General features: G+C 48.2%; 1 protein-coding gene across 9 annotated transcripts in view; it reads right to left on the bottom strand.

Annotated features, from left to right (window-relative positions):
* The window catches only part of FARP2 (FERM, ARH/RhoGEF and pleckstrin domain protein 2), a 127,351-nt gene that overhangs the window by 3,240 nt on the left and 100,210 nt on the right, over positions 1 to 23,901 (bottom strand). For 5 of the 9 annotated variants that reach the window (XM_006110623.4, XM_075937164.1, XM_075937158.1 and 2 more), the window contains 12 exons: positions 20,982 to 21,115; positions 19,768 to 19,849; positions 16,516 to 16,753; positions 12,489 to 12,619; positions 12,102 to 12,170; positions 11,616 to 11,705; positions 11,192 to 11,212; positions 10,855 to 10,937; positions 8,775 to 8,893; positions 8,123 to 8,286; positions 5,374 to 5,481; positions 1,234 to 1,385 (listed from right to left, as the gene is read on the bottom strand). In XM_006110623.4, coding sequence (XP_006110685.2) covers positions 1,234 to 1,385; positions 5,374 to 5,481; positions 8,123 to 8,286; positions 8,775 to 8,893; positions 10,855 to 10,937; positions 11,192 to 11,212; positions 11,616 to 11,705; positions 12,102 to 12,170; positions 12,489 to 12,619; positions 16,516 to 16,753; positions 19,768 to 19,849; positions 20,982 to 21,115 — 1,391 coding nt within the window. Of the gene's footprint in view, positions 1 to 1,233; positions 1,386 to 5,373; positions 5,482 to 6,599; positions 6,713 to 8,122; positions 8,287 to 8,774; positions 8,894 to 10,854; positions 10,938 to 11,191; positions 11,213 to 11,615; positions 11,706 to 12,101; positions 12,171 to 12,488; positions 12,620 to 15,866; positions 16,045 to 16,515; positions 16,754 to 19,767; positions 19,850 to 20,981; positions 21,116 to 23,901 lie in introns of those variants that run through there. The other 4 variants (XM_075937162.1, XM_075937163.1, XM_075937161.1 and 1 more) reach the window with 4 other exon arrangements.

Below are 23,901 nucleotides of genomic sequence, written 5' to 3'. Positions count from 1 at the left end.
GTGATGCTGCCCAAAGGCAGTCTCGTTTGGAAAGTTAGCCCCATGCACGTATTTTTGAATTCTGGCTCACCGGATTCTCCCATATTTCTATTAGGAGAGCTCTCTTCATTAAAGAGGTTATCTTTGGCCACTGGGAACTATGGGTATGTCTACACTACCCCCCTAGTTCGAACTAGGGGGGGTAATGTAGTCATACGAAATTGCAAATGAAGCCTGGGATTTGAATTTCCGGGGCTTCATTTTTAAATGCCGGCTAGTTCGGACCCCGTGCCACGCGGCTACATGTGGCACGGACTAGCTAGTTCGGATTAGGCCTCCTAATCCGAACTATCTGTATGCCTTGTGGAACGAGGAGGAATGGCCATTGTGAGGGTGAAGTACTGCTGGCATTCAAAAACGTGTCAGAGCATGATAGCTGCAAAGACAACCACTGAATGCAGAGCTGCCAGCCCCCAGCCCTGGGCTCCAATCTCGACTCCATGCCTGTCTAAAGAGACAAGGATTCTGCCCTAATGATAACCTCTCTCAATCAACTGTGTGTCAAAAGGCTGCCAGCACCAAGGCGACTATGCTTCGGGGCATGCTAGGCAAGGAGTTGGGAATGTAGCTCCACACTAGGGATGTAACTGTGCAGTTGATTAACCGATGAGCAAAAGCTGATCGGTTAATGCTATAGACCACACACATTTCCCCCCGACAGTAAATTTTTAGCAGGCTGGCTAGCAGCCCAGCTCAGGCCCAGCTTGCACTGGGTCCTAGACCTACCCCCACTGCGGCTCTGCATTTAAAGTGTATTAGGAGCCAGGCGGGCAGGCAGCCTGGCTCATGCCAGGTCCAGGAGCTTATGTCTCTCCCTCCCAGACAGGGGCTGCCTGGGGACTGTGGACTAGTTGACTAACCGATAAGAATTCATGAGGTTAACCGACTAGTCAATTAACCGATATTTGACATCCCTCTGCACAGGTATGTTACCCAGGGTTTTTTGGGATGTCTAGTAAGTCACAGTAGAGAAAGAGGTAAGAGCTCCAGCTAGGCAGAGCTATTCCCTGCAGATGAGAGTACAGATCTGAAGCAGTGACCACAGAGGAGTTTTGAGGACATCAGGGATGGTGAGACAGTCAGTGGATGCCACACGGGGGAACTTGCAGTGTGCACAGCAACAGGGACTGGCTCTAACATCTCAACTCTGGACTAATGCACCCAGGCGGATGGGGGCACGGGAAGCGTCGTTACCTCTCAAAGGTGTACTTGCTCTCAGCCCTGAAGAAATACACGTGGGACTTGAACTGCAGCTTGAAGACATAATCCTTCTGAACGCCATCTGCCTCCGTGGGGGCGCTGACTGAGTAGCCGAGCAGTGGGAGACTGGCCAAGGGATAGTCGTCCTGGGATGCAGTTGGTGAAAAAGCCAGTCAGCACAGACAGCACCCAGAGTGCGTGAGAGCTTTCCGCTGCACAGGCAAGAACGGCTTGACTCTCTCTCAGCAGAGGGTGAGACGAGAAGCTGGTTTTCCATCTATTGCAGAGGGTGGCAGGCTATAGCCTGCAGGCTACATCTGGCCCACTGGACCCTTCAGTCCGGCCCCTGAGCTCCTGCTGGGGAGCAGAGCTGGGATAGTTTTCCCAGGGGGAGGCAGCCTAATACCCTGGCAACCACAGGGGTGGCTGGTGATCTGGCTGCCCAAGGAGATTAGCCCCTGGACCTTCCACTTGTGCCTTGCCCCACCCACAGCCCTCATGCCACCAGCCCCAACGCTCTGGGTGGCATGGATGTGGGTGGAGGTTCTCGGAGTGGTCGGGAGTGGTGAGAAGTGGGGGATGTTGGATAGGGGCAGAGGTCCTGGGGGACAATTGGATATGGGCAGGAGCCAGGCTACCCCTGGCTGTTTGGGGAGTCACAGCCCTCTCCATCCTTTCCTACTTGATGCCCAGACGAGCCCAATTCCTGGGCAGCAGAGCAGGACCAATCCCAGTCCCGAGGGCACCAGTCTCCTCGCTCTTCAGCCAGTCCCTCTCTTGGTCTGAATGGCCCCACCCACACGACAGCTGCCAAACCACCCTCCCCATTCCTTACCGCAGTAGCATCTGCATTCATGGTCCTCCAATTTCCGTACCCAGATGTGGAGCTCAATGCAGAAAAGTCTGCCCACCCCAATCTATCGTGAGACCCCCTACATTGTAAATGATGACATTTTCCTGAAGCTTGTGTAATTATTTTAGTAAAATAACGGAACATAATAAAACAACACACGGCATGGTCATGCTTTGTTCAAGGTGGACCTGGGGGGTTGACTGGTTTGGAGGCAAAGCTTTGAGCCAGCAGCCTTACAAAAAAAGCAGCCAGAGCGAACTGCGTGAGCAGTGAACAGAGGGAGTTTGCTTTTGGGGAGCTCCACAGAGGTTGGGCTTTTTTTGTTTGTTTTTTCTCCTCCCCTCCAGGCTTCAGGGCGCAGTAAATACAACAGCTGAGGAGTCTCTCAGAAGGAAGACAGAATGGATAGTGAGAGACCAGGTGGTGTGGCCTGCACAGCAAGTGCCATGTGTGTCTTCCTCCAGAGGGTAGAAGAGATTGCCTGTATCAAACACAAGCTGGTCTCCATACTGGAAGAGAAGGCCAAAGCACTAGAGGCCCAATTATCAGAGAAAATTAAGACTTTGAGTAGAAGTCGGCATTTGATACTGCAGACACAGGATGCTGAAGATTCAGAAAGGGCAGTGCAGAACAAGGAATAAAATTGGCAGCATTAACCTTTAGGAGAAGGCAGACAACTCAGGTATCTCCAATCCAGACAGAGGTAAGTAACTGCTTTCAGGATCTCTGCACAGGCACTACAGTGGAGGATGCTTTAGAAGAGACCTCTGTGGGCAGGGATCAGAAGATGATCCCATTGACCAGATGGCATGTGATGCACAGTCCTAGGAATGGGGGTTCCACAACCACTAGCCACAAGAGATGGAGACGGGTGGTGGTGGTCAGGGACTCCCTCCTAAAGAGGACAGAGTCATCCATCTGCCGTCCAGACCGGGGAACTTGGGAAGTGCGCTGCTTGCCTGGAGCTAGAATTCAGGATGTGACAGTCTTCTGAGATGGATCAAGCCTTCACTACCCCTTCCTACTTCTCCATGTGGGAACTAACAAAACGGCTAAGAATGACCTCCAGCGGGTCACTGCAGATTATGTAGCACAGGAAAGAAGGATCAAGGAATTTGAAGTGCAAGTGGTGTTCTCATCCATCCTCCCTGTTGAAGGAAAAGGCCCAGGTAGGAATTGTCGAATTGAGGAAGTAAATGCGTGGTGGTGTCGCAGAGAGGGCTTTGGTTTCTTTGACCATGGGACTCTGTTCCGGGCACAAGGATTGTTAGGAAGAGATGGGGTCCACCTAACCAAGAGAGGAAGGAGCATCTTCACGGGCAGGCTTGCAAACCTAGTGAAGGGGGCTTTAATCAAGGTTTGTCAGGGAATGGTGACCTAAGCCCGGAGGTAAGTGGGGAAGCGGGATGCTGGGAAGAAACACAAGGAAGAAGGAACAACAGATGAGGACCTCTGATTCATACTGAGAAGGTAGGGCAATCAGCTAGTTATCTAAGGTGTCTGTACACAAACACAAGAAGCCTGGGAAACAAGTAGGAAGAATTGCAAGTTCTGGCACAAAGAACTATGATTTGATTGGGAATAACAGAGAATTGGTGGGATGACTCCCATGACTGGAGCACTGTTATGGAAGGGTCTGAACTATTCAGGAAGGACGGGGGAGAAGAGGAGGAGGAGTTGCACTGTATGTAAGAAAGCAGTATGATTGCTTAGAGCCTCAGTATAAAATAGGAGAAAAGCCTGTTGAGTGTATTTGAGTAATGTTTAGAGGCAGGTAATGTCATAGTGGGTATCTGCTGTAGACCGGATCAGGTGGATGAGGTGGACGAGGCTTTCTTCAGACAACTGACACAAGCCCTGGTTCTCATTGTCAACTTCAATCACCCTGACATCTGCTGGGAGCCCAATAGAGCAGTACCCAGCAATACAGGACGTTTTTGGAGAATATTGGGGACAAATTCCTGGTACAAGTGCTGAGGAAACCGACCAGGGGCCATGTGCAGCTTGACCTGCTGCTCACAAACAGGGAGGAATAAGCAGGGGAAGTAGATGTGGGTGGCAACCTGGACAGCAGTGACCATGAGATGGTAGATTTCAGGATCCTGACCAAAGGAAGAAAGGGGAGCAGCAGAATACAGACTCTGGACTTCAGAAGAGCAGACTGACTCCCCCAGGGAACTGATGGGCAGGGTCCCTTGGGACGCTAACATGAGGTGGAAAGAAGTCCAGGAGAGCGGGCTGCATTTTAGAGAAGCCTTATTGAAGGTGCAGGAACGAACCATCCTGATGCACAGTAAGAAACACAAATATGGCAGGTGACCAGATTGGCTTAACAGTGAAATCTCTGACGAGCTTAAACACAAAAAGGAAGCTGACACGTAGAAACCTGGACCAATGACCAGGGAGGAGTGTAAATACATTGCTCGAGCATGCAGGGCTGGAATCAGGGAGGCCAAAGCACAACTGGAATTCCAGCTAAGCACGGGGTGTGAAGGGTAACGAGAGGTTTCTCCAGGCATGTTAGCAAAAAGAGGGTGATCAGAGAGGGGGTGGGACCCTTACCGAATGGGGGAGTAACCTAGTGAGAGACGATGTGGGAAAAGCTGACGTACTCAGTGACTCCTGAGGTCTCTTCCAGCTCTAGGATTCTGTGATTCTATTCCCCTGCCTCTTCCTGTCTCCTGCATTTTCACCACTTCATCACTCAAATCCAGAGCACTATTCCAAGATTTTCTTCTTTCTAACACTGTGTCCTCAAGGCAAGAAGCCCATTGAAAATGACAGAGGTGTATTGCTTGAATGAGGGCCAAAAGTGCAGGTAACTCTGCCAATGTCCACTATAGAAACATCCACTAACCACTCCATTGTCACAGCAATTCATGAGGCCTATTTCAAATGGTTAGCTGCGCTCAACTCTAAAAGGAGTGGGGAAGATTGGACTGGCATCTAACTGCAAAGGAAAAGGACAGGCATAGGTGAAAGGTTCATTAATCCATTGGACACCTGTTAGCCACTGTTTCAAGAGATTCTCACCCCTCATACTTCCAAGGTGCCACTTGCAAACCAGGATATCCTGAGTAAAGCTGTGAAAGAAAGGCCCTTAGCCATACATAGCCTGACTCCACTAATTGCTGCCTCTGCTACATGCCTTTGGGGTTAGTCAATTCAATACAGAGAGAAGAGGCACTTTTGGGTAGAGGACGTACAAAGCTGTACTTGTGTCTTCTGTCCAGTGTCTCCTCCCCAGGGCCCAGACAACCAGTGCCTCTACTGGAGCTTACCTGGTGAGTTTTGTAGAAGAACAAGCAGAAGTTGGTGAAGACGACCCAGAGCTTTTGCCAGCCATCGCTGTTTTTGAACTTCCTCAGCAGGTACCCTGAAAGCTGATTCTAGCAATGAAGAAAAAGAAAACCCTGAGATCTCTGATCACTCTCTCCAAGAACAAGACCAGTGCATCCACTGGCACTATTCCATATACTGACGGATGTTGCCTATTGTGGCTGCTCCTAGATAATGCAGAGCAATTAACAAATAGTCCTGTACCTATGATTTGAGAGGCTTCCAGGATGTTCCCGTTACTGATGGAATGCAGTAACACATTTCTGTGTGGTCAATTTGCCATCTCTACAAAATGGTCTCCTTTTGTATATGCAGAACAGGTTCTGCATGGCATTTTCACCTACATGGAAAATGGCTGACCTTGAGTATGTGATTATTTACCAAATAAATCTGTTAATTTGTAAGGTGTCACAGGACTCCTCTTTGCATTTACAGATACAGACTAACACTAAGACTGAGACTTGACTGGTTTCCATTACTGTATGGGTTTAAGTGTATTATTTCAAAGGTTTAGTACCCGTATCACCTCCCTGAGAAGAGCATGATGTTCATCTCCGTAGAATGTGACCCTACCATTGTCATTCTTCACAGCTTGTCTCCCTGAAACATGCTAAGAACAGGCAACATCCGCCAAGACACTGCATTTGCTTTATGTGAAAGAGCAAGTACAAGAGATGCTGCGTGAGATCCAAAATAAAACACAAGAACAAGCAAAAAAGGATTCTTAATTAACACAGGGGTTCTGCAGTAGGCTAGAGTTACATAAAGCTAAGCCAGGAATGGACAGCATGTTGCAAGGAGCATTATTCAGTTAATATACTGGCATACTGGAACATGAGCACTAGAACAGTGGTACAGTGAGAAAAGAAATAGATGTGGCTAAAACTACAGGAAGAAATGACAGCGCATTAGTTTTCTATCTAATGAAAAAGAAAAAAAGCCCAGAATTTAGTCTGGCATGAGATAACCTGAAAGGATATCGAGGCTATTTTTTGAAGGCCAGACAAGATACCAATGGACTTCCACACCAAACATCACAACTTCTATTCTGCATGGATCAGGCATTCTCACACTTGCACGATGTTTAAGGTGCAGGATACGATCACAGATAAAATAGGATTTGTTTTGTTTTGTTTGCTTAGGATTCAACTTTAGAGGAGTTTTTTACCTGTATCATGCATAGGTAATCAGGTAGGGATAGGCTTTGGTTCCGGTACCAGCAAACATGGGTGATTGTGTTGGGCCGATGAGTCTGGCCCAGCAAATACCGAGAAGGAAGCTCTGGAGAAACAGCAAGAGAGCAGAAAACTGAGTAGAGAGAGGGAGAGAGAGAGAGAGAAACTAGAGCTTTAGAAGAAAAGTGATGTAAGAAAAGCATCTGTTAAATGGCAAAGAAATGTGAAAAGTCATTGTCTTAGAATCCGAAATAGAGAGCAAAGCAAACAGGCGCGGAGAGAACTCGTACTGCAATCCCTCAGTCAGTGATGTGACGCTCACAGCACTTCAGTGTAATAACCATCTGGTGACATTCATAAATTTGCCAAAGGAAGCAAGACCAGATTCCTTCAAACAGGATCCAGTTTGCCTGCTGGCAAGATGACAAACTCGTGGTCTCCACTCCCACGTAAAATGTTTATAAAACTTCCCCCCAAAAGAACTTATTAATATGCTAGGTAAACCCTGAACAAATGAATTCCCTGCTTCTTTTCCCTCCACTAAATGTGAGTGCTTTGAGAATAGAGCTCTGAGGAACACAGGAAAGTGGAACTATGCACAGAACACATTCTTAAAGAACCACAGTTACTAAAGTAACCATGTTTTCGCCTTCAAGGCAACAACTACATATTCCCACTTGTGAGAGTCTGGCTAGCAGTACAATCCTCCAGGAAGGGGAGGGCCGTCTAAACCACGAATACAGAACTGCCTCTGAAAGGAAGCCTCAAAACTCGTAGTGCTCGGTGTGGGCAGCCCTGCAGATTTTTATGCTGAAGAGATGGGCAGAGTGAGCTCTAGCACACTGAGATACCAGCTCGCTAGCTGACGTACAAGTCTCAATGAACTGCTAGAAACACTCAGACAAATGCTGAATGGGAATGGCACTCCCTGCTTCCCAAAGCTCAGCAGGATGGGTTCAGGGGAGGGTATAGTGCACAAATAGGAATATGTAGAGGCCCCCTCAAAGGAGAAATAAATCCACTTTATGAGAATTTGGAGAGTAAAGCAGTTTTTAAGTCCAAGGGCAATGCAGGAAGTTCAGTAACTAATTACCACCCAAATTCCAGGTTTGATAGCTCAGAGTTGGCCATAAACTAGAACACAGTCGGCAGAAACACAGTCAGTTCCCTCCGGAGAAGCTCAAGAAACTCGTAAACAATTGTCCTAGAAGTCTCCTAGTTTTCTTTTATGTTTTCCTCCTTCAAAACACTCCTTTGAATAAGAACACTGTGGTGGGGGTAGCAACGTGTATATTTTTTTTTCTCTCTCTCTCTCTCTCTCTCTCTCTCTCTCTCTCTCTCTCTCTCTCTCTCTCTCTCACACACACACACACACACACACACACACACACACACACACACGCCTCTTGCTTGTTCGCTCGCTCTCGAATGGCCACAGAAACATGCTGGAGGAAGCCCAGGTGGTGAATGAGCTGAGACAGACATTGAGAAGTGAGAGCTGTGCCCTATGGGATACCTCGACGGCCACACTGTGGTCAGTCATGGAGACACTGGTGTTGCGGTACCAGCACACGTGCATGGTAGTGTTGGCACGGTGATGGCTCTGCCTGTCCAGGGAGCTACGAGAAGACTGTATGTCATCTTCGGATTCCTGCTCTAGAGAGACCTCATCAGAGGATCCTGGGGGAGGAGAATTCAGCAGCAGTTTAAGAAAACTGAGATACACAGCCAGTGCAGAAACTGGGATTCCACAGGAGATCTGCAGCTTTCTCTTGGATCTGTCCAATACTGACAGACATTAATCTGTTACACAACTCCTGACAGTCACATTCAACAGGCCATTCTGGCCTTTACGATACAACTGTGTTGATCTCACTTCTGGAAACCAAAAATGAAGCTTGTGTAAAAACACTGAGCATGTTTTACCATAATGCAGCCAGAGAAGGCTCTGACTTGGAAAAAGAAATGCCACATGCGTCATCACAGACCACTGTAACAGCAGCTTCTTGGAGACTGACAACAGCGTGTCAGGACATAAAATAACTTCTTGTCTAAACACACTAGCTTCTATGGACTGGAAAAAGCACGGGATGGTTAAACGGGAATGTTCCCCAAAATAAGCGCTAGTTAAGGGGTTTATGGAACACACAAAACATAACGTTACTTACTGTTAGAGCGATTATACATGGAGCTTTCCAAAAACACTTTAGATTTATTGCTAGATTTTTTGGCCATTTCAATCGCCACATTTAGGTCTTCCATCCACTTCCCCATCTCCAGACGGGTACTGCAAAATACAGAGAACGGCTGGCTAAATACAGTATTCTGATTTTGGATTGGGACACAGTGTTTGATATCTGAAGCAAGACCCACCTTGATAGCCCAGCATTTTGAGCCACCTCTTTTCATTTAGGAAATCCCCATGCAAATATGTTCGTTAAGAATTTATCATATAGCAATGGAAGCCACTGTCCTGACAGGGATTTAAGCGTCACAATTTCATGTGTGTAAAGTCACAGAAAATGTCACTCCTCCCCATTCCTCCTGCCACCAACGCAGGCTTGCTAGGAAAGTTGCAAGCATGGCTGCAGTGCTCATTCGCCCATCCAGGCAATCAGAATTTAGTGACGTTGATCTACCCTGAGCCTAATTCCATCCAGAGCTGAGCCATGACACTGCTCCACAGAGAGCTGATCTGTCCACATTTTTAGAACAGAAGTCTTTAAAAAAAAATCAACATTTTCTAACCTGTGTCACACAGAACCGGAGACACTGGTGGTAACTAACCATAAGAAAAAACTAACTGTAGACAATTATGTGTGGTGACTTTTGAAGTTGGTGACCACTTTATTAAGCAATTCCTTCTGAAGCCTTCTGATGGGGATCTGGCCTTTTAAATGGAGAAAATCAAATCCAAGGCTCACCACACATGTAATTTCAGGTAATTCTGGTAAACATATTGCAGCATGCCCTTCAGATGTAAGGCACAGGCTGGCGTAAGGAGAAGTTAGAATCTACGACTACCAAGCAGTTGAAGAGACAAAGTGTAAAATAACAGTTAAAAGCACTAGACAGTCTGCACTGCAAAGGCCAGAGAATGAGCAGATGGCAGTCAGCTGGCAGACCCCACTGCTGTACGATGTTAACACGTTCTAAGGTTGAGTGCCCACATATTACTCCTGAGGAGATTCTGCGTGACTGCACACCTGCAGACAATGACCCCTCCCTCGGAATTCCTGTGCTTCCCTGTAGAAAGAGCAGGGATGGAAAGCGAAGGGGGACGGAGGGGTGTCCATGGGTGCAGCTTGCAGGGGGACTGCCCCCACAAGCAGAGGCAAGGTGGGGGGGGGAGGAGGGACAGAATTATGTGCCACTGCCCTCCCTCATTTCTGCAAGCAGAGCTTGCTGGGCTGAGGGAGGCTGTATGTTGGCTTTGCTGATTCTGCCGCTGAACACTGCCTCCTGGGCCCTATGCCAGGTATGCTCCCCTTGTGAGTGCTGGGAGCCTTCCTGTCTTCTGTGCAGCGGTTAGTGCCTGTGATGGGCCTAAGCAAGGGGGGCTGCGGTGGGAGTGTGGGAAAAGCAAAAAGGGGAAAGGAATGTGAACTCTCTCTGAGGCTGAAGGGTGCTGCTGCCTCTCTGACTCGAGCCTAAGGCAGCAGACGAAGGACTGGGTAGCAGTTGGCTGCGCATGCTAGGTAGCCACACAAATTGGCATGAGACAGCTGCTGGGCAGGAAGGCCAACTTGGGCACTGCTACTACAAATCTCCCAATAGAAGTGGAGTACCCGCAGAGACTCCTCAAAGAGCACCCCATTCTCCAAAAGAGGGAAGAGCTGAGTTGAACAGAACTTTGTTTTCGTTTCATGCCATCCTTCAACTCTGCTCACTTTCATTCTTTTACATTTGAAGGGGGAAGGTTGGCTCTAAAACAGGTTGCTGATCTCCAAATTGCATCACTTGCATCTTACTCTCTTTCCCTACTTTAAATCAACTGGTTAAAGGCTTTTATTGCAAGCTCAACAGGAAACAACACGCTGGCAATGTCACGTCTGGTGCTGTTCCTTGCAGAACTCATGGTCTGGTCCTTTCTGTAACATGGCATTAATAAAAGGTATTCAAATGCTGAGTAATATTTTATATCTATTGTCAAACCCGGGAAGCACACCTCTGGCCCCTGCAATCAGTTGCCAATTGTTTAATCCAAGAGCTCTTTCCTGCTTGCGGCTGGAAAGAAGAAATACATACCATGCTGCCACTACGATTGTCTTCTGAGCTGAATAGATTGTGAAGCAATGTGGGACAGACCATTCATTCTCACTCTCTTCCACCTAACATGAAGAAAAAAGGTTTCTCTCATCACTCATTGTGCAATGGTATGTACTCATGCTGGACAGGAACTCAACACCATGACTGCAGAGGTGCAACATGTATGAAAGTCAGCTAGTTCAACAGCACTCCAAGTCTATTTTAGTTCTACGCAGGAATCTGTGTTCTAGTTCTAGTGCCACATCTGTAGACTAAATTCCACAGCCAGTGGGGTCGCAAAGGAGCAACTCCAACCAAGGTACATCTTATTACTCACCGGTGGATCCAGTACTATTAGCTGTAATTCAAACAGAGAAAGAATAGCTCCATTAGAAGAAGGGGGTAGAGGAGCTGATGTGGCTAGCTGTGAAAAGCAGCAGCATAGATCAGCATTCCCAGACCAGTCTCAAACAGTCATGCAGAAGGGAGGAGTTTGTATGCAGATTGCTTTGTTAGTGAGGTGAACAGAATGAATGCTTTGTCCACTGGATTCACACGTGGACTAATGCACGAAAAAGTCCTGCCTATATCTCCATGGTCTTTGACAACCCCATCAGTGAAGCAGGTCATTCCTGACCAGTAGGTGAGACTTTTAGTTCAGCATAATTGCATGAGGAGAACGCACCAAGAGGTCTCAATGCCCAGCCTATTTATCTATCTAACCAATGCTGTAGTGCACTTTGGGGAAAAAGCTTACTTACCAGCATACCATGAAGAGGGAGATGTCCATGAATTTTGAACTGATTGGTACCTGTAACTCCTTTGCTTGTGTACAGCAACATATCTGAGAACTGACACAGGAAGGAGGACTTAAAAAGATGTTACCAAGTACCTTTTCCATATAGAGGTTTAAGTTCACCATTGCTTATTGTATCTTTTAAAAGCATGAAAATAAAGTTTCATTCTCTACACCTTTTTGTCCATTTCCATTAAAAACGTTTGTTTTATTTCTCTAATGAAGCTTGGTATTAACATGGGTTTCTAAATGTACTTTAAATAAATAAATAGGTGTAAATAAACAGAAAATGGACAGGATTACCACTGTCCTCCATATACCATGAGAAACTTTTGGTTAGGGTGTTGAGCTCTATCATCACTGTACTGGATATTCAATCCCTGAAAAATAGCTTGGTTTGTCGCTGTGTCTTGAGGAGACTTGATGTGTAGACAGCAAAGGAAGCACTCACCAGAAAGAACATCCTCTGCTGTAAGCCTTTTTTAGTGAGTTTGTACAAGCAACCCTCCCGGATAAATTCCTGTGGGGGTAAAGGAAAGAATTACATTAAGCTTTGCTTCTCCCCAAGAGCACAAAGTATTGATGTCTCTTCCTTTCCCCTCACTTGTTCCTTGCTGCAAATAGCACTGGAGTAAGGCCAGGTCTTCACTAAACAGAAAATAGACACTGCTGTGATTGATCTTCCGGAGTTCAATTTAGCAAGTCTAGTTAAGACTTGCTATATTGAACCCAGAGGGCACCCCCGTGGGCATCCAGTACTCCTGCTTCTGTGAGGAGTAAGGGAAGTAGTAGTCAAAGACAATTAAGACTTAGAAATTAGGCAAAGAAAGTTACCTACTCTGCCAGGTGCTACAAGGTTATCAATGCCAATCAAGTCATGTTGTAGCTCTGTCAGCTTCTGGAAATTTTCTAAGCGAATCAGGCTGTTTTCGAGCCACGATGTCAGCTCTGTAATCTCCTTCAGTGCCTCTGCAGAAAAAGCAACCCGAACAGAGATCAGGGCTACGCAGAAAAAGCCAAAGAGCACAGCCATCAATCTACCATCAGTTATTTTGTAACACGTTTAAAAGGACTCAAATTTATTTTTAATCGCATGGAGACTATCATGCAACTTCATAGTAACTGCATGTTTCTGGAGATTACCAGCTAATTATAATTTGTAAATCCAAAAGTAATTACTGTATAACCAATACTATAGTTTGAAAGTTAGGAAATATGACACTCTATGGCTTCTACTCTTTTGCTACATTTATACATGTAAACTAGCAAGAGTCTCTGAATGAGTATTACATCTTTTCTACCACAGTAGGAAGCAAGGGCTCAGCTTCTAACTAGGGTTAAAAATAAATAAAGTCTGTCTAAAGTGAAAAGAAAAAAAAGCTTTGGGAAACAGCAGAAAATAAAAGACTTTTCTATCCAAATTGAACAGTATTAATTAAAACGTATCTTTTTCTTTTGGCTACTAACAGGTGTTAATATAATTTCCTATTCTGGAGTGGTACTTTTGAAGATGATATTGCTTTACCAAAGGGACGATTGTACCGCAGTATGACAGGAAACGGATAAAGGCCCAAACTTTGCCCTGTGGTGAAGCATTGATCTTTGAGACAAGAAGCTACAGCAAAGTGGTATTAGGTCTGGGTCTCAGATGATCACGTCAACCAGAATCAAAGTCTACAAGCTTCACAAGATGATCGATGGCTTCCTTTCCTTCAGGAATTTGGGGGCAGGACTGAAGACAATCCACATGCAGAAAAGGTGGTGAATCCTCTTACAATTCTGGTAGCTGCTCAACTATATCCTAGGGCTGCTGCCGGGGGGATTCAGCGGTCTGCTCTCCCTGGTACCATTGACTTGGGTAGGGAGATGAACAGTGGGCCACAGGGAGGGGGGAGTTGTATGCTCTTTGTACCAGTTTTTTTTCCCTGCTTGTGCTCCCTTTTGCTAAGCTGCCACGCAACAGTCAGCTGCTTCTGATGGGCAACTCAGAGGTACTACAAAGATGGTGCTGCAAAGTAGGGCAGGGGTGGGGGCCCGAGGGCTGGATGCAGCCCCTGGCTTGCTTGGATCTGACCCCCCAAGGCTCAGCACTGGGGAGCCTGCATTGGTGCACCAGCCACTCACCTGCAGGGCTGGAGCACACAACATCTCCTAGCCTCGGCCCCGTAGGTACTGCTGTGCGAGGGGAACATGGGGAGTGTCTTTCTCCTTCTCACTTGTATGTGGCCCCCGACTGACTTTCCTGTGGGCTCTGGAAAGGTTCCCCCAGCTGGACAGTGAGCTTCTCCGAGAGAGTGGCCAAAAGCGGAGCCCTGCCTGGAAACATGACCTCAGTGGCCTGGGAGGAGGTTGCTTCCAATCACACCAGCAGCGGGTGGTCAAAGAATGAACCGCTCTGAAGGGTGCCATGCTAGCAGGGCTCCAGGCGAAGCTCCACCAGCAGGAGCTGATGCAGACAGAGCCAGGGCTGGCTCTAGGGTTTTTGCTGCCCCAAGCAAAAAATTTTTTGGCCACCCCCCTTTTTTGTTGGCTTTTACACATTTGCACTTTGCAATGGTATTTCTGGTGGTTTGTTTTCGCTTTTGTCCTGGCATTTTAGCCCTAGAAATAGCAAATATTTTAATTTTTTTTCCATAAAGGCAAAGGCACTTCAAGTAAACTCCCCCTCCCCTTTCGCTGCTGGGTCACAACAGCCTTATCCCTGCCCTGTCCAGCACTTCCCTATGGACAAGCCCCCCTCACACCCAACCCACAGGGGGAGCAGGGTGTGGGGTGCAGGGAATGGGAGGGGCAGAGGGATCGGAGGCCAAGGGCAGTGTGGGAATGGGGGGCACAGGGAAAAGGGGCTGTGGAGTGCAGAGGGGGCGCAGAGTCAGAGGGGCACAGGGAATGGGCAGCGCAGAGCCAGAGGGGCGCAGGGAACAGGGAGAGCAGGTGGACTGGAGTGCAGGGGAGCAGGGTGTGGGGCAGCACGGAGCCAAAGGGGCGGGGGCAGGAGCAGCGAGTCGGGCGGCCAGTAGGGAGCAGTCTCTTGCCGGCGAAGGGGGCTGGGGCCGCGGCAGCAGCAGGACGGGAGCCGGCGGGGCAGGAGCAGTGAGCCGGGCGGCCGGCAGGGAGCAGTCTCTTGCTGGCGAAGGGGGCTGGGGCCGCAGCAGCAGGACTGGAGCCGGCAGGGCGGGGCTGGAACAGCGAGCTGGGCAGCCGGCAGGGAGCAGTCTCTTGCTGGCGAAGGGGGCTGGGGCCGCGGCAGCAGCAGGACTGGAGCCGGCGGGGCAGGAGCAGTGAGCCGGGCGGCCGGCAGGGAGCAGTCTCTTGCCGGTGAAGGGGGCTGGGGCCGCGGCAGCAGCAGGACTGGAGCCGGCAGGGCGGGGCTGGAACAGCGAGCTGGGCAGCCGGCAGGGAGCAGTCTCTTGCTGGTGAAGGGGGCTGGGGCCGCGGCAGGACTGAAGCAGGCAGGGCGGGGTGGATGCAGCAAGCCGGGCGGCCGGCAGGGAGCAGTCTCTCGCCGGTGAAGGGGGCTGGGGCCGCGGCAGGACTGAAGCAGGCAGGGCGGGGTGGATGCAGCAAGCCAGGCGGCTGGCAGGGAGCAGTCTCTCGCCGGTGAAGGGGGCTGGGGCCGCGGCAGGACTGAAGCAGGCAGGGCGGGGTGGATGCAGCAAGCCAGGCGGCTGGCAGGGAGCAGTCTCTCGCCGGTGAAGGGGGCTGGGGCCGCGGCAGGACTGAAGCAGGCAGGGCGGGGTGGATGCAGCGAGCCAGGCGGCCGGCAGGGAGCAGTCTCTCGCCGGTGAAGGGGGCTGGGGCCGCGGCAGGACTGAAGCAGGCAGGGCGGGGTGGATGCAGCAAGCCAGGCGGCTGGCAGGGAGCAGTCTCTCGCAGGCAAAGAGGGCTGGGGCCATGGCAGGACTGAAGCCGGTGGGGTGGGGCGGAGCCTGGCCACACCGCACTTCGCAGCCAGCTCCCAGTGACACGCAGCCAGAGCCGAGCTCCCGCAGCCCTTTAAAATCAGCGGGGCGGGGCCGGGCATTGTCAGGGCGGCTGCTGACCTGGAAATGTGCAGCCCCAACCACGTGCTTGATTTGCTGGTGCCTAGAGCCGGCCCTGGACGGAGCCACTCGCTGCTCGCAAGGTGCCCATGTGGCATGTCTGTAGCATGCAGAGAGATGGCAGCCCTGACACAGAGGCAAACTAAATAAAAGCGCAAAAGGAGCCAACACACCTGAACTCATGGTAGTCTCTGCAAAGGGAGCTCACTGCTAGGAACCTGTCCAGGTGGTGCTGGTCCCACTCACACACTGGACGGGTGACCTAGGGCTCTTCAGTGAGAGCAGACCAATTGCCAAGGGAGGATGGGCCGGATTGCTTGCTACTGACTGCTCTGAAGAATGTCTCCTGAGCTGAAGGGCAAAACCCAGACAGAACGATTACAAGACATATCTTCATAAGAAAAACACGTCTTTGGGCTGAGATTTCCAGAGATACCTTGGCGATTAAATGTAATGGAAGATGTGTCTAAACTGCAGACTACTTTGCATGTCTCAGCTCAGAGAGCTAGGCACCTATACAGTCCTCATCTCCATGCCTAGGTGGGCAACCATCACATCCCTAAAACTAGAACCACCACTCTCCTGCGTCTCAGCCTGCAGGAGAAACAGCACTGCTTCTAGGTGGCAAGCTTGCTTGTGCACCCACATGACACAGAGGAAGAGAGGGTGGGTTGTGCGGGGGGCTCGGGCTGTGGCAACAAAGTCAAAGAAAGGAATTTTGCATTTAGTTTTGAGCTGCGATATTTCTGGCTTCACTAAGAGATACCAACTGACAAAGAACTGAATTCAGACTAGCATCTCCACAGCTGCTTGCTCACTCACTCCTGCAGTCGGAGTAGTCCCGGTGTTCTACTGGGTAGTGCTTGCAAAGTCTCCCCAGGATCAGCTTGTAGTGCATCAGCCTCTGGATGGGCTTAAGCAGGAAAGTGTTGAGTGGCAGATAGCAAACCTTCTGCAGTTCAAACTCCCTGTAAACCATTTCCAGTTTCTTTAGGCGCTTAGTTGCTTTCTCCAGTTCTGTCAGGACCTCATCGTGTTTCTGCAAGTAGCCGGTAAACTCCTGTTGGATCACGAGACATGGGAATGATGGGAATGACTAGAAATGGGAAAAATTCTGAACACAGTCTATATTTGACAAATGGGCATTAAGAAACACCAGCATCCTGGTGTCCCTCATCTTCAGTTTTACTTACAAACTTGAAACATGAATGATACAAACAAAAACTGCACATGCACTGACTGTTGGTAAAAATAAACATATGAAATACCCTAGATCTAACCGCGCTATTAAAACCCTTGAACATCTATCTAGTCACACATGGCTGGTGGGCTTTTGCTCTTTGGACAGTGCCATTATTTAGCTTTTACAGGTGGGGCTGGCAGTATTGCCTATTAAGGTTGCCCGACACGTCCCACTACAAGACACTGTTTTCAACTGTTTATAACTTTGCGAAACTTTAAAACTGTTCGGGCTGAAATTTTTCCCGTGGGGGTGTCTTCCTTAGACTCAATTTTTTCCCCTGGAAAATGTTGGTGAAACTAGTGTAGCTATTTCTGACGTCCAGGCAGAGTGGAGGAGGAAGCCACCTGCCTCAAATGCAAAGAGGACAAGAGCTGGACTAGAGGGAAGGAAAGGAGTGGATTGGTACAAGACAACAGGGGAGCTCATAGACATGCCTGAAAGAAGGGGCTGAGTGGGGAAGAGTGGAAAGAGAGCAGATGAGAAGCTGGGGTGGGAGTGAGATTGGGACTCTGACAGCGAGACGTGGTGGGGAAGACAACCGGGACGATGATGAGCAGCCAGACGTGAGGAGCCAGGTTGGAGGGGTTGGGGCAGAAGGGGTCAAGCTCGAGGGAGACCGGGAGGGACGGAGAACACGCCCCGCCCAAGTCTGAAACAGAACCCCAGATTCTGAGTCTTGGGGCAGCAAACTGCACAGACTTGTGTGTAGACATTAGGATAAGACCATAATTATCTCATCACCTAGCATGTTTCCATAGGAGCCCTGCCTCATTTGGTGCATCAGGGGATGCATCGGCACTGTACAGCCAAGGAGGCTGTCATTTGCAGGACTCCAGCCTCATATGTTGCACAATGTACACGGTAAACAGTGACAAGGAAGGAATTGCAGGAGGAAAAAGGAGGGTCTCGTGGTTAACACATCTGAATGCTTCCTGGGAGAACTGGATTCTATCCCTGACTCTGACACTGAATTCCTATGTGATGCTGGGCAAGTCTCTTCAACCAAACCATTCACAGGTGAAACACTAATGGTGTGTTCTGCATTTTCTGGGTACCTGACTTGAGACCCTGGGATCTGGCTGGAGAAGTGTTAAGCAGCAGCAGCAGCTGAAGTCCATGGGAGCAGTGCTCTGAACATATAAAGTGATATCTGATGCGAATAATGCTGACAAATCAGGTCCAAAATATTTCAAATGGGACATTCCAAAATTAAGAGACATATTTCATATTAACTTCTCTGTGCCTCAGTTTTCAATTTCTAAAATACAGATGACACTCCATCTCACAGGGTGCTGTAAAAAATCATTTGTTTGGGAGCAATCAGACTCTGCAGTGATGAGTGCTAGAGAAAACCCAAAGATGGGAGGGATAGCTCAGTGGTTTGAGCATTGGTCTGCTAAACCCAAGGTTGAGAGTTCAATCCTTGAGGGGCCATTTAGGGATTTGGGGCAAAAGTTTGTCAGGGATGGTACTTGGTCCTGCTGTGAAGGCAGGGGGCTGGACTCGATGACCTTCAAGGTCCCTTCCAGTTCTAGGAGATAGGCAATCTCCATTAATTTAAAATTTAATTTAATTTATTAAATTAATAATTCTGTTTGTAGAGCAAGACTTGCATAGCAGGTAAGATAAGGCGTGGGGACACATTTTAAACAACCAGGTTGAAAGACAGTACTGAACAACTGTTCAGTATGAGAGCCAAGTCCATCCTGTGCCCTGAGCTGGAACCCAGTACCCGACCAGATAATTAATGAGAGAGCGAGAACGTGCATGCTAGGGCTGTAGAGACAGCCTTAATTCAGGCATTTCATAACTTTTGAGTATCTGGAAAGAAAAAAAGAAAAAAGTCACACTGCAGCTGCTGGGTACTAATGACAGTTTAAGATCTATGAGGAGTGCACAAATCATTTAAGAATCCAAGAGAAGGGAGGCTAGTCCTGGCAGTGTGGATATGTGCACAATTTGCAAGCAAATGGAAAACCAGTTCAAGCTGGGTGGTTTTGGGACAGACTGCAGCCCACAAAAGAAGGACTTAGAACTTAGTGAGCTGGAGATAGGGTCAAGGAGCCACTGGTAGGGAAGTGGCTGACAAAAGGACTTGTGCCCACTACAGTCCACTCCCTTCCAGAACCTGGACTGGAACCCAAAATTAAGGTAATTTAAAGACAGCAGGACAGACAGCTGTCCCCCATGAAAATTAAAAAAAAGCCAGATATCCATTGAGACAAAGAATAAAAAATTCTGTAGAAATTAGTTACCATGGTAGAGGCTAAGGATGTTAAATTGTGGTTAATTTGCAAGTCGAGTAGTCGATAGGCACTTCCGCATTCCTCCTCTGAAATGTACAAGAGCCCCCGCTGGGGCGCTTGTACATTTCAAAGGAGAAATGCAGAACTCCGCGTGCAGCCCGGGGCCATCGGGAAGTCCCACTGACTCTGGGCTGCACATGGGCGTGCCAGCTTTGAAATGTACAAGAGTCCCCAGCTTTGAAATGCCACGCAGAGCCAAGTCAGCTGGAGCAGTGGCATTTTAGTGGAACCTCGGGTCAGCAGGAGATTCCCCAGCTGACCGTGGGTTCTGAGCAGCATTTCCCTAGAACCTGGGGCCAGCTGTTTAATTTTCTCATGTACACAACCACTTATTTTTCTAAGAAGCCAGCTCTATCTGGTGTTTGATGTAGATGGCATAAAATACAATAGCAGTAGTGTTAATTGCTGCAAATAGTCTGTTACATTTTGCTTTTAAGTGAGTTACAAATTATAGTCAATTAATTTACACATCTCTGAGCTGTCTGAAATTGCTAAAACTGGAACTAGGTAATGCAGAACTTCTACCTTGAGCATACACATGTTCCTCAGCATGATGTCTCCAATCCGTTGATAATCTCCTTTCACATGAGCATTGGATCGTCCTTCCCTGAAATAATCACAAACAACGGAATGAGAAACCACACACAGATGAGGGCCCTTGCATGGATACATGCTTTTTGGAATGTACTAAAGATGATTCAGGATAACAAAAGGAGATAAGACTACAGTTCTGCTTCTCCATCCATCTCCATATGCTTCCTAGTTCAGCTGAAATCTTGGGGTACGGGAAACAGCGACCACAAAAAAGAACAAACACACACAAGCGCACCCACCAAACTACATTAGGAAAAGAACAGAAATTCACTTCATGAGGTTGGTCTGTAAAATCCGTGACAGGATATCAGGCAAGTTTAAGTTACGTTTGTCAGTTGCTGTGGACTGTATTTGTTCACTTCCTCTGTCAGGACTCAGTTACCATAATTTTATGCAATTATTTGGCTTATGACAGAATGCTTCACAAGTGGAGGCACAACAGCCAAGTCATGAAATCCAGGGTCTACACAGAGAAAAAGTAGTTTGCTACTATAAAGAGTTAGTAAAAATATCACAATCAATTAAATCCCACAAACAGAACATAGCACAATGGACCTCTGTAGGCTAGCTGGATTCCAGGATGTTATGGCTCAGGCTACAAGAAAATATCACAAAGGTCAGTGGTTCTGTAATCCCATCTGTGAAATCATACAAGCTATCCCATGAGAAATTCATAGCTTTGCTTATGCATGCTTTATTTAAAGAAACATCTGTTTTCCACCTGGAGATACTTTAATTTGACAAAATAAAATACCCAAAAGAACACGATTATCCTTTTGTCCTTGTGTTTCTTCTCTTTCCTAGGGCCAGGAAATGGGGGGAAAATTCTGCAAAAGGCAGCAATAGGTTCTGATGCAAAAACTCATATTTGTGCAAGCTGAGTTTGTAACTATACACAACAAGAGTAATGAGGTACACTATTATATAATTTACATGTACAAATCTGTGGGACAGTGGGTACAATAACGCATGAAATTGTTGTGTTTTCAGAGTGTTACAGCTGTAGTTTTTCTCCTTCCATATTTGTCAACACCTCTTCATTTATTCCTTCTCCACACTTTCAGAAATGCAGGGATCTTCAGTCTTCGCCTGAGAATAGAGCAGACAATCCCCAAGAGCTCAAGCACAAAACTCATTATTCTTACCAGAGTGCTAGCCTCTGCTCCATCTCTTTCAGAAAACTTCGGTGAAACTCATAGATTGGGTCGATGTTAGAGAAGAGCAGAGTCATCAGGCCTTCAGGCATGGCATTCTCCTTAATGACTGCACTGCGGAACCACTGCAGGAGAAAGTATAAATAATGCTAATTTGTCAAGTTTTATTAACAGACCATCTAAATTTTAACTCCTGAGGATATGGGGAGAGAATGCAGGAGGGAAGGGACATATCTAGGAAAGAGCTCATCTAGGAGGCACAATGCAAAGAAAGTTGCAATTTCTCTCTTCACCAAGCTTAAAAAATGTGAAGCGAGTCATTTGGCTCAAGCCATAAGCTATTCCATGTTCCCATGGCAAGATGCACATAGATCGCTCTCTAACCACAGCAAATTATGTGATTCTGAAACTCTCACAACCAGTGTTGCAGAACTGCTTTTATTTCAACGCCAATGAAATGGATCTTTGGCAACGCTTGTAACAATAAATTGGGTTATTCAGCAGTTGGAGACAGTTGTTTTGTACTATATATTTTTCTTAATTATCATTAGTTCCCACTTTTCACAGGGAGGCAAGGAATGCACCTTATGTCTTTGAGGTGACAAGTATTTCAGTCATTTTTTATACAATTTCTCAGGTGAAAGAAGAGGCAGTTACTCACCTTGTGTAGGAATGACAGTTTTGTCATGTGACCCTATGGGTGCTCCACTGATCAGAGTATTTTAGAAGCAGGCATCTCCTCTGCGCACACTTGTTGCCTCACCTATCACAAGGTTAGCTAGTATGCATGGGCACTTCCTTCAGTTCCTTCCCCACTTAACTCCAAAGTAGCGGGGAGGAGCATGGGCTGTTGAGCACCCATGCAGACCCCCCTCCCCAAAGAACCATCTCTACTGCACAGCTTGAGTAATTACTTCTTTACACAAAGGGTAATGTCCCTGTGGGTGACTCCTGAACAATACCCTGCACTGGAAGCTGAGACCAGAGCTGCATCTGCCGAGGATGTTGACCCGCTGCACCCCATAGCCTTCCCAGAGATATTATTCGGATATGATGACAGCATACGTACAATATATTGATGCAAGATGAGTCATGTGAAGTCTCACTGGAAAAGTTATGATTTGCTGAATATAATTATATTTATAAGCAAGGATCATTTTTGTATCTGAAGTTCTGAATATTAGCTCTGTATGAATTAACATGTGTGTTGTGAGCAAGACACGAGAAGTCATTCTTCCGCTCTACTCTGCGCTGATCAGGCCTCAGTTGGAGTACTGTGTCCAGTTCTGGGCACCGCATTTCAAGAAAGATGTGGAGAAATTGGAGAAGGTCCAGAGAAGAGCAACAAAAATGATGAAAGGTCTAGAGAACATGAGCTAGGAGGGAAGACTGACGGAATTGGGCTTGTTTAGTTTGGAAAAGAGAAGACAGAGAGGACAGGATAGCAGTTTTCAAGTATCTAAAAGGGTGTCACAAGTAGGAGGAAGAAAGAATGGTTACTTACCTTGTAACCGTGATTCTTCGATGTGTTGCTCATGTCCATTCCATGTAGATGTGCGTGCGCAGTGTACATGCATCGGAGATTTTTCCCTCGGCAGTACTTGTCAGGCTAGCAGGGAGCCCCCTGGAGTGGCGCCGGCATATCAACCAATAAGTACCCTGCTGGCCCTCCGCCCCTCAGTTCCTTCTTACTGGAACACTCCAGAGAAAGGGCGGTGGGCGGGGATTTGGAATGGGCGTGAGCAACACGTCTTGAAGAACAACAGTTACGAGGTGAGTAACCGTTCTTTCTTCTTCCAGTGATTGCTCATGTGCATTCCATGTAGGTGACTCCAAAGCAGAACCTGAGGAGGAGGGTCGGAGGCAGAAGTTACCACGGAATGAAGAACCGCCCTGCCCAGGGGGGCATCCTCTCTGGCCTGTTGCGTCAGCGCATAATGATTAGTGGTAGCATGGACCGAGGACCACGTGGCAGCCCTGCAGATGAGCAGGATCGGGACCTGTACCACAAAGGCTGTGGAGGCAGCCACAGCCCTCGGGGAGTGCGCCCTGAGGGGTGGAGCCGGAACTCCCGCCAGGGCATAGCCCTCCTTAATGAAGGTGGTAATCCAGGAGGAAATCCTCTGTGTGGAAACAGGTTGACCCCTTATGCGCCACAAAGAGTTGTGGCGATTTCCGGAATGGTTTTGTCCTACCTAAATAAAAAGCCAGGGCCCTTCTAACATCTAAAGTGTGTAAAGCCTGTTCTTTCCCTGACGTGTGAGGCTTGGGGTAAAACACTGGTAAGAAAACGTCCTGGGAGGCGTGGAAGGACACCACCACCTTGGGTAAAAAAAAGCAGGGTGGGGACGGAGCCTGACCTTATGCTTGAAGAACACTGTATGGGGGGATCCGTGGTGAGCGCCCTGAGTTCAGACACCTGCCTGGCAGACGTGAGCACTACCAGAAGGGATACCTTGTAGGAGAGGTACAGGTGGGAACACGTCCCCAGTGGCTCAAACGGGGCCCCCGTGAGTTTAGAGAGGACCAGCTTGAGATGCCACCGGGGAACAGGCTGGCAGACATGTGAGTAAAGCCTGTCCATTCCCGTTAGGAACCTATTAACCATTGGGTTTGCAAACAGGGACTTCCCCTGTCCCCGGGGTGGAAGGCTGAAATAGCCGCTAAATGGACCTTAATGGAAGACGAATAAAGTTCCTGCAGCCTGAGGTCCAAAGCAGTCCAAGATCAGGGGGACTAGCACCTCCCTCGGCGACACCCCCCTTGGGAGACCCAGATGTAGAACCACTTCCACTTGGCAAGGTACATGGCTCTAGCGGAGGGTTTTCTACTGCCCAATAGGACTTTCTGAACTCGGGCCAAGCACTGAAGCTCTGCTGCCATCAGCCACGGAGCGTCCACCCGGGTGGTG

The sequence above is a fragment of the Pelodiscus sinensis genome, chromosome 10, assembly GCF_049634645.1.
Source record: "Pelodiscus sinensis isolate JC-2024 chromosome 10, ASM4963464v1, whole genome shotgun sequence".
NCBI classification, from domain to species: domain Eukaryota; kingdom Metazoa; phylum Chordata; order Testudines; family Trionychidae; genus Pelodiscus; species Pelodiscus sinensis.
This window is presented reverse-complemented; position numbering and strand designations above follow the sequence as displayed.